This window comes from Colletotrichum higginsianum, chromosome 5 (assembly GCF_001672515.1).
Source record: "Colletotrichum higginsianum IMI 349063 chromosome 5, whole genome shotgun sequence".
Classification (NCBI taxonomy): domain Eukaryota; kingdom Fungi; phylum Ascomycota; class Sordariomycetes; order Glomerellales; family Glomerellaceae; genus Colletotrichum; species Colletotrichum higginsianum.
Window position 1 is genome coordinate 3,830,113 of NC_030958.1, and position 10,187 is coordinate 3,840,299.

The window sequence follows — 10,187 nt, forward strand, 5'->3', positions numbered from 1 at the left end:
CCGATGGTTGGATTCTGCCAAACAGAATATGACTGGTCTTGTTTTCAACGGAGCAAAAAACAACATTATCCAAGGGGGCGTTGATGCAGCTCTACTCTATACTACCGGTTCAGTCCTCGCGTTGGGCCGTGCTCAATTACCATTCCCTTGTCCAGACGGATGAAGTAGTTGGCGTCCTGGACAGCCTCCAGCCGGTGGGCAATCGTGATGACGGTGCTCGTGGTCAGCTCATTTCTCAAGACCTCTTGCACCCTCGCGGCCGTCTCCTTGTCAATCGAGGCAGTGGCCTCGTCCAGCACCACAATCGGGCTCCTTCTCAGGACAGCCCGACCGATGCCGACCAGTTGGCGTTGTCCCTGGCTCAGATTCTTCCCGCCGCCTTCGACGCGTGAGTAAAGGTCCCAGCCGGGTCCCAGCACACGGTGCAAGACGACGACGCACTCGGTGTCGGTGTACTGGTGCAACGGGTCCAGGTTGTCCCGCAAGGTTCCGGGAAACAGCACCGGATCCTGCGCGACGAAGCTCACGCGCTGCCGCCACACATGAACATCCACGTCGGATAGCCTGTAGCTGCCGATGCGAATAGACCCCTCGGAAGGATGGATCGTCGCGAGGAGGGCGAGGGCGAGCGTGGACTTACCAGACCCTGTCCTGCCCAAGACCGCGCAGGTCGAACCGCCAGGAATAGTGAACGAGGCTTCCGATACGGATGGCTCAAGGTGAGGTGCGTACTTGAGCGTCACATTGTCAAATGTGACATCGTCCGAGTGGTGAGGCCAGTTGAGGGGGGGTGTGAGCTCGCCACAAGGTTCCTCGGGGATGTCTAGAAGCTCAATGACGCGCTCGACAGAGACGAAATCCATCTGCAGGGTGCCATACTGCTTGCAGAGGTTATGGGTAGCCTCGACGAAGGCCGAAGCGGTGGTCAAGACGAAAGCAGTCAGGCCAGGTGATAGACCCTTGTAGAGCGCGAGCAGCGTGAGAGCAAAGGTGGAAATGGCCGACAGCGCGTCGAACCTGTACATGAGCCAGGCTTGGAGGCTCCAGTAGAAGTGGTCCATCTTCTGGAAGGCATCGGTGACGACGATGTTCATGTTTTGGAAGTGGTGCTGCGCCTTGAACGCGCGAATGGTGGCCAATCCATCGAGCAAGATACCAAAGTTGGACATGAGCGGGCTTAGCGACACCATCTCCAGTCTCCGCAAGCTTTGAGAGGTGGGCAAAAAGCGCATGAAGATGTAGACGAACCACAGGGTCATGCCGACGGAGAAGACGAGGAACAGAGGCGTGACAGAGGCGATGACAACCATGCTGGAGAACCAGGTGATGGACTGGGCGGCAACCTCGCGCAACGGCCGCATGATGCCTCCATCGATCATGCCAATGTCGGAGACAAGGCGGTTCATCAAGCGTCCCACAGGGGTGACGTCGTAGAACCGGAAGGTTGCTTTGCTGACTTTGGTGATGACCCTCTTGAACAGGTCCCTTGCCGCCGTGATGATCATGAGCAGGGTGAGGCCTTCCGACAATGTGTAGATGGTAGCCTGAGCAACAGCAATTGCTAGATAGACCCACAACCAAGGGCGAAGATCGGTGTCTGGATCCGGGAGCCCCCCAAAGAGATTCGAGAAGTCTACGCCGCTCGATGCTTCTTGTGTCGAGGTCTTATGTTTGTAAGCCTCGCCCCAGGCTTTGAGGAACCAGTAGTTGAGCAGGCTGCCCAGCCTGAACAGGCCAAAGACCAGGAGGAGAACTGTCCACCACTTGAGCTTGCCGGCTTTGATGTAGGTCCAATAAACCGACAGCATTACGCCTCCGTGAGCACGATGCTCCTCCTCGATGAACTTGGACGGCATGGCGGCGTCTTGCTGCTCCTCGAGTGTGTGCTCAGGCTCGTCGTGGTGTGCCGCCGTGTCGTCGTCTTCCGAGAGAAATTTGGCTACTTCCGCTGCTGCCTCTTTCGAGTTCAAGACGCGGGCAGTGCCGTCGGCAATTTCCACCATCTGGCCAGCCAAGTGGAGGCAAAGGTCAACTCTGTGAGTGACTAGGACCACAGTACGGCCTTCCACCAACGGACCCTGCAGAAGCTTCTTCACGATGGATTCGGCGGTGTTGTGGTCCAGCGCGGCAAGGGGATCATCCAGAAGCAGCACGCGAGACTGGCTATATACCGCGCGGGCCAAAGCAACACGCGCTCTCTGGCCACCCGACAGGCCGATGCCGTTCTCTCCCATGTCTGACAGGTCGCCGTGTTTGAAGTTGGCCAGATCCGGGAGTAGCGCACAAGCATCCAACGTCTGGGTGTATCTAGTGGGGTCGAAGGGTGCTGAGAAGAGGATGTTGTCGCGGATGCTCATGTGTTGCAGCCAAGGGCTTTGAGCGCAGTATCCGATGGGCTCGGTTGGGATGATGACATCGCCCACTTGCCGATCGAGTTCTCCAAGGATCGCCTGCAACAACGCCGTTTTACCGGAGCCAACCTTGCCGAAAACGACAGTGAGGCCTTGGGGGAAGCCGACGTCGAGGTTAGTCAACACCGGCTGCTCGTATCCGGGCCACGCGAACGTCGCCTTGGTAAACTTGATGTCATTTGTGAGGTGGTCTGAGTAGACGCCTTCCTTGTCTGGTTCGCTCATGAATTCCTCAATGCGGCCCATGGCGATGGACGCGTTCAGAAGGACGGTGATCAGGCTGGGCAGCTCTTTGAAGCTGGTCTCTAGCAAGGTGAAGAGAGATAGAGCAGGGAACGCCACATCAACCGTGAGAGTCCTGCCGGCGATGAAGGTGTAGGCGAAGAACGTGGCCACCGGGAACAGGGTACCGGAAGTGATGTTGAGGGTAGAGATGGCGATGCTCCACAGGCCCGTTACAACTCTGGTGCTCAGCTCGTGTCGTCGAGTGACCATGATACTATCGAGCCACTTTGATTGCCAGTCGTACCACCGAAGGTGCCGAATACCCTCAACAAACTGGGATGTGGACTGCAATCTCGCATCAGTTGCAGCCCTGCGTACGCGTTCGTTCTTGAGAAGCTGGGTGATGAAGATGGTGTTCAGCATCTGGGCAAGCATGACGCAGGCCATTCCGAACATGCAGGAATAGCCGAGGAGTTGCCACACGAGGATGAATGAGAAGATGAACTGAAGTGGTTTCGTAACTAGAGAGGGAAATTCCCAGAACCGCTGGGCAACTTCGTAGACATCATTCCTCATAAGGTTGAGGATCTTTCCTGTGGTAGCTGGCTGTCTTTGTGCCTTTGGCTTCCGCAGCCGCTGGTACTTGGGACGAGTAGAGTTGTCGCGGCGAAGCCAGCCCAGGAATCTGCTAACGCGGCCAATTCGCTCGTCATTATCCGTGGTGCCAGCGGCATTGGCATCGGCTCCTTCGCCATCCTCGTCGTCGTCGTCGTCGTCGTCTTCTTCGTTATCGGTGTCGCTCACCTTCTCGCCGGCAGGCTGGCCAAAGTGTTTCCGCGACAGAGTTTTGGCGTAGATGGTCGTGATCATCTCGCCTCGGGACCTCTCGTAGCAGCGTCTGGAGAACCAAAGTTGGAAGACGGCCGCCTGGCAGGCGAGCAGACGGACAGCCAGGATAGCAATGGCATAGAGGACAGACACCTCGATGTTATTCGGGCCGCTCTGGATAGCCCGCAACAGCTGCTGCAACAGCATGGGGACAGAAAGGGCAGCGGCGCACTCGATCAAACCAAGCAACGACTGGATAATGAGGTCCAGTCCGTTGGCCGAGAACAGCTTGGTGGTCATGGAGCCACGGAGGTCACGAAAGAGAGAATGGAGCCGTTCGTGCTGAAAGTCGAAGGGCAGCTGCCAGACGTCTTCGTTGTGCAACTGTTTTTCGTATCCCCTGGCGATCATTGGCGCCATCCATGACACCGTCATGAATCTCCAGAGCGAGAGGTTGTCCTCGGGGCTGCGGAGCTCGTCGGTGGGCTCCTCGCGGGCAATGTCAGAGTCGGTGAGTGAAGGGTCTCGCATCGGCATTGCGACGATGCCGACGATGCCTGCCAAGCCTACAACAGGATCCGCGAGGATAAGAGTAGGAACCAGCCTATGAAGCCGGTAGCTGAATGCTGTCGAGACAACGCCACATGCCAGGATTACGACGTAGAGAAACAGCAGCGTCTTGGGCGTCTTCGTAGGACGGTCGACGGCGGTGATGAGAACAGCGGCAATCCACGGCACGAGATCCAGGAGGTACAAATGGCGACGAGGCGGCGCGACGACGGACAAGATGGCCTCGATCAGGCCAGCCAATGCCACTGCAAAAAGGTAGACGGTCCAGAACGTCCAGGGCTTCTTCAGTGAAGGCCGTACGACCTCGGAATACAGAGACTCCTGTGCAAAGCCACGGCACCAGGCGGGCCTCTTGCGGAGAAGCGGTCTTACAAAGAGGAGGCACAGCAGCGAGGCTGCGATGGAGGCGCGCACGATGTTGGTGATGTCCATGATTTTGGAGGCATTGAAACGAGCCAGCGTGGTCAGGGTCGCGTTTTCGGATGCAGCGTGAGATGAAGGAGGTGGAAGATGGGGGCCACCGAGGACATCCTGAAGGGCGACATAGCTGTAAAAGGACAACCCTCCTCGAGGAAGAGAGTCGGCCTCAAAGTTTTCAGAGCCATCCATGATGGAGGAAGTTTGGCAGCGGGTGCCTAACGAGACGTGCGAAACCGTGGTTGCCACACCATCAAGGGAAGCCGTGAACCGCGGTGTGCTCGAAGCCAAATGAGTGGGATGAGGTTGAGGTCGAGGCTGGTCGGGTACCGCTGCCGTGCATTCACCGCTTCCCAGGTTCGCGAATTCGCCAAAGGGTAAAAATGGAGGAGGGATTCCTTAGTAATTTGTTTCCGGAAATCCTTCACCTGACTGTTCACGTGGTCCCTCCCCCACGGATAACGACACTGCGTCTCATTTTCGTCGGACTCATCGACCGCATTCGGCAGGTGACGATGTATGGGCAATTGAATGCAATTGACGATGCTGAGGCTGGGCTCGAGCCTGGATTGTCTAGTGTTTAAGACAAAGGAAGTGAGAACAAGAGAGAGAGAGAGACACACACACACAAACGAACGGAACGAATTGGGGCTTGGCAAGACGTGCTGCTACTAACGGACGCCACGGAAAAAGAAATGGCACGTGACTCTTTTCCGAAGATGTTCCGGCAGATGACATAACGCTCCGGGCCACTTACACTCCGGCAGACCGCACTCTCTGAATGTGGAGCTTGATGTGGGTCCCGGCACTCAGGCACCAAAAGCCCGGAACCCGCCTTGGCGAATGACACTTGTGGGGCTGAGTTCGTCCCGCCGCATTTCCAAACGAGACAACCCACCTTTGTACGAACACGAACCCGAGCACCCTGTACCGGCCCCTTTCCCTCGCGAACCCAAACCCCTGCGATCTGCATTGCCAAACCTCGCGGCAACTTTAGTACGTGACTACGCACCGACGGCGTGCGGGGCCAACTCAACAGTCTCTTATCAGAGCTGTGCGAATTACGCTTATGCGGGGGAAAGAACTGGACTGGTCGTTAAGCGCAGCGTCATGTCGTTATGTCCCCGGGGGGGTTGAATGGTGGCCACCTACCTAGTGGAAGGGCCCCGTCATTTCCAAATCTCCGTCTGAGGCACGAGTTGCCGGGGCCTGGGGGTTAAAGAGAATGGACGATGAAGGGATGGGTACATAAGTCGGCGGCACCCTTCCTACATGGCAGTTCGTCTGTACTCGCAACCAGTCCCCCCTTCCCAGGTCCTTACAAATCTTTGGAAGACATCATCGCATTACCATGACGAACGCAACAGACCCACTCGCCTTAGCCGGCGTCCTGGACGCCCAGTTCTCGAAGCACTGGCCCACGGCCACGGCCGGCGTCATCTTTGTCGTTTTCGCCTTGCTGGCACAGAGCTGGCTCGCCGTTGACCCGCTGGCCGACGTCCCCGTCGTGGGCAAGGGAGGAAGATGGGCCCGGAGAAAGCAATACTTGCAAGGCCAAGGAAACCAACTTTACATCGACGGCTACAAGCAGGTTCGTGGGTTCTTTTTTGAGCGGGAGGGGATCGTTCTTGCACTCGGCGACTCCATTCCTTTTGTTCGGTTCTGACTGTTTGATTATTCTTCTAGTTCAAGGACAGCATCTTCCGCCTCACGACGTCAAAGAGTGAGACTCTCTTGAACCCCCGTGACTCTTCTCAAACTCCCCCAGCTGACCCGTTCCCCCCAGAGAAGGATACCATTTGCGTTCCTCCTAAATACCTCCCCGAACTGAAGAAAGCACCCGACGATGTCATTAGCTTCGCCAAAGCCATCGATGAGGTATGCAGCTCCCTCCCTTCCCTCCTTGCCCAAAAGCCACTGTCGTCCGTACTTGAAAATGCTGACCAGCCAAGTCCATGCAATCCCAGTACACAAAGATCAGTGGCGACACGCCCATCTTGGTCCATGCCGTCAGGGCCTCGTTGACCCCAGCTTTGCGTTAGCCTCACCGCGCGGTTCCCCTCTCCCCCTCCTCCAAATGCACGGCGCTAACCAGCTCTCGACAGCCCGCCTGAACGCGAGCATCTCGGACGAGGTCGTCGAGTCGATGCGCCTCGAGCTGCCGCAATCCACCGACTGGACCGAGGTCAACATCAACGCCAAGCTGCTCCGCATCATCGCCATGGTCTCGGGCCGCGTCTTCATCGGCTCGGAGCTCTGCCGGGACGAGAGGTACATCGACGCCTCCATCAACTACACCGTCGACCTCATGACCGCCGTGCACGTCATCGCCCTCGTCCCGTCGTTCCTGCGCCCCATCGTCGCCACCTGGCTGCCGACGACCAAGAAGCTCTACCGCCGCATCGCCGAGGCCGAGAGCGTCTTCCGCCCCATCGTGACGGCCCGGAGGGAGGCCGCCGCCGCTAACAGGGACGACTACCGGGAGCCGGACGACATGCTCCAGTGGATCCTCAACGCCCAGACAAAGTTCGGCCAGCTCAGCGACCGTGACCTCGCCTCGGCCCAGCTCGGCATCAGCTTCGCCGCCATCCACACGACCACCATGACCACGACCAACGCCATTTACTGGCTCGTGGCGAAGCCGGAGCTGATCCCCATGTTGCGCGATGACGTGCAGCAGGCGTTGCTCGAGTCAGGGGGGGAATTCACGAGCGGGGCTCTGCAGAACATGAAGAAGCTCGACAGTTTCCTGAAGGAGGTTATGAGAGCCTCCCCGCTTTCTGCCGGTATGCGTTCCCCCCTTCCTCTTTTGGCGTTCAGATTGTCATGCCATGCATGGATCTGGGGCCTCCCATCTTTCTCCTCCTTCTCCCCCTCTCCAATGTGGCGTGAGCTATGAACTTTTGAAAAAGTCGTCGGAACTGACCAGCCTCCCCCCCCCCTGTCATAGGCTCCTTCACGCGCAAGGTTCTCAAGTCCCTGACGCTCCCCAACGGCCAGACCATCCCCGCGGGCATGAACATCGAGACGCCCGCCGCCGGCGTCAACAACGACCCCGAAATCTTCCCGGACCCGGAGGTCTTCGACGCCCTGCGCTTCTACCGGCTCCGCGAGGCCAAGGAGCACGCCGCGTCCGGCGCCAAGGCCGCCGAGGTCGTCATGCAGGCCCAGTTCGTCAGTGTCGGCACCACGCACCTGACGTTCGGCTACGGCAAGCACGCCTGCCCCGGCCGCTTCTTCGCCGTCAACGAGATCAAGATGATCATGGCCAACATCCTGTGCCACTACGACGTGAAGCTGCCGGACGGCGAGACGGGTCGCTACGAGAACCTGGTCTTCGGCGCGAGTGTAAGTGCCTTTTTTTTCTTTTTCTAATTTCCTCTCACAAAAGCCGGGCCAATACCCCTCTCCATTTCCTTTCTTGAACGTTGAGATGAAAGCTGACACGGGCCTTCCTTGATTAGTCCGTTCCCGACCCCAAGAAGACAATTCTGATTAGGAAACTGTGAGCTGGGCTGGGGCGGGGTGGATGAGAACCGAATACGAATACGGTGTCCGGGCTACGCGTCTCACGAAGCTTTCTTCTGTGCTCGTTTTTTCTCGGAGTGATGAAGGTTGGATACGATGAACATCCATGTAAAAACTGCCGATTGCCGATTTGCTGCGACAACCCCATCATTTTTTGATCCTCACCCCCACCCCCCCCTTTTTGTTTTTGTTTCTTGTTCTTTTTGGGTACAGATTGTTGGATCACAGCGTTAAAAAGGGTACGGAACCGTTTTGTTGTTTTTTTACACCGTCCCCTGTCTATCTATTCAAGCATCTATCGGAGGTGTCAATCAAGTGCATATCCAGTTCAGACCTCCATGTCGTCGACATCGATTCTCTCCGTCAAGCTCCGCTTCGGCCACTCAATCCAGGGCCGCCACTCGTCGTCCAGGGCTTCGTCCAGGAGGGACATGACGGTGTCGCTCCAGCCGTAGAAAAGCCAGTTCGACGCCTGCTCAAACAGCCTCGCCAGCGCGGCGTAGTGCGCCAGGATGACGAGGGCGGTCGGGTGTCGGCTGTCAATCATTTCGATGAACAGGGGCGGCAGGTTGGCGGCCCACGCCCAAGCGACGCCCGACTTGTCGACTCCGTCCGGCTCGTCGTCTGCGCTCTTGCAGATCTGGTGCGTCCTCCGCAGTGACTCGAGCGCCAGCACGCAAACGGACTGCGGGTTGATGACCTCGTTGAAGGAGGCGCGGACTTCGCGAGCCAGGACGGTGACGGCGTCGAGGCGCTTCTGGAACGGCGACGACGACCAGCTCCCACCCGGCGGCACCTCGGCAGCACGCAGCAGGGTGTCGAGGGGCCCGCCGCGTTGCCTCCATTTCTCGATGGGCTGGAATTCGAGGATGCCCTTGATGCCATGAAGAAGCATGAAGCACTGGCTGACGTTATCGAGCGAGACGGCCCTGCCCAGGCGGGTGCCGTGAGCGACGGAGTAGATGCTGAGAATGAAGATGAGCGTGGCCAGGAAGAAGTATGCCTCGCAGTTGTCCTGGTTGATGTCGTTGAGACGGAGGGCGAAGGAGCGCAGGGCAAGGTTTTGGTGGTGCACCGAGATGATGTCCCATTTCTTCTGTTCATGGGGGTGGAGGCTCGCGTAGTGCATGGCCGAGAGGGCCAGCAGGCCGTGCATAAGGAATTTCTAGCATCGCGTATTAGTACATCCCTGTTTTTGTTATGTGAGTAGAAGATGTTCGCTCTGGTCTTAAGAGGGGGAAGGGGGGGTGGGGGCTAGATCCAAGACGGGAGCGGCTATGGGGGGAATAGCCAAGTCAAGGTCATGACATACGTGCGAGCAAGCCATCTCAGGAACAGCCGTCTTCCAAAGCTCTTCCGTGCATCTGTGGTTGATCAAGACATGGCACGTGCTGGTGTTGTAATGGTGCATCAGGCGTAAACTTTGCAGCCAATTCTCCGAAAGGTCCCCGGGATCCGCGGCGGGGTCGACGCGCGGATCCCGTGCCGGGTCTCCGGGGTACGGCGAGGCGCTGCTCCTCACTGTCAAAGGAAGGTCAGCCAGCTGCAGACTGCAGGCGCCTTTTCACCTTTGGATAAACCCGTTACCCAACTATGGAGCGCCTGGCCAAAGGGTGTCGTACCTGCCGTCGGGGTGAGACCGGCCTCACTCGCTGCCTCGTGAGCGCCCTCCGCAGCTGGGCGGATCGGGACGAATTGCCGAGCAGCAGCGGGCTTCGGGGGCGCAGTTGGCGCAGTTGGCGCATGGGGCGGCTGCGGCGGCGGCTGCGGCGGCGCCGTTAATGGAGACGTCGACGTCGACGTTGACAGAGACGTCGCGGGTTGATCGACGAGACTGCAGTGGGCCCCGTGGGCGACGCACTTCCGGCACGGGCGTTCCTCGTCGCACTGCCAACAACCCCCAAGACGTGAGTTCGTGGAGAGAGGGCAGAGCGGTGCTCGACTCGCGGGTCTCTCGTACCTTGACGCGGCGCGCTTTGCAGCGCTGGCATCCGTTCCTCGACTTCTTGTGGCCAAGACGCCGGGTGCGCTTCTCCATGATGCGGGATGGCGCTGCGTCCCCGCCTGGCTTCGGGACTGTGTGACACGGAGGTGGCTTGGAGGGTGGATTAGAAAGGGCGCGGCGCGGCGCGGCGCGGGTTCGGGTTCGTATAGGTAATGAAAGAGGTTGTATCTCCGTGAAGATGAGAGAAGGGAAGAGAGAGGGAG

At 58.3% G+C, this 10,187-nt stretch overlaps 3 protein-coding genes across 3 annotated transcripts; 1 reads left to right on the top strand and 2 right to left on the bottom strand.

Annotated features, from left to right (window-relative positions):
- Positions 1 to 101: 101 nt before the first annotated feature.
- CH63R_08027 (ABC transporter) lies at positions 102 to 4,643 on the bottom strand (the record flags this gene model as incomplete). The annotated part of the gene is made up of 1 exon (XM_018303001.1): positions 102 to 4,643. One exon carries the CDS (start codon positions 4,641 to 4,643, stop codon positions 102 to 104), a length of 4,542 nt encoding a protein of 1,513 aa, XP_018157779.1.
- Positions 4,644 to 5,802: 1,159 nt separating this feature from the next.
- On the top strand, positions 5,803 to 7,960 carry CH63R_08028 (Cytochrome P450; the record flags this gene model as incomplete). The annotated part of the gene is made up of 5 exons (XM_018303002.1): positions 5,803 to 6,042; positions 6,138 to 6,329; positions 6,433 to 7,237; positions 7,402 to 7,799; positions 7,916 to 7,960. The coding sequence occupies 5 exons, from the start codon at positions 5,803 to 5,805 to the stop codon at positions 7,958 to 7,960; spliced, it is 1,680 nt and encodes a 559-aa protein (XP_018157780.1).
- A 347-nt stretch (positions 7,961 to 8,307) lies between these two features.
- CH63R_08029 (Fungal Zn binuclear cluster domain-containing protein) lies at positions 8,308 to 10,017 on the bottom strand (the record flags this gene model as incomplete). The annotated part of the gene is made up of 3 exons (XM_018303003.1): positions 8,308 to 9,144; positions 9,292 to 9,490; positions 9,629 to 10,017. 3 exons carry the CDS (start codon positions 10,015 to 10,017, stop codon positions 8,308 to 8,310), a joined length of 1,425 nt encoding a protein of 474 aa, XP_018157781.1.
- Between the last annotated feature and the right edge of the window lie 170 nt (positions 10,018 to 10,187).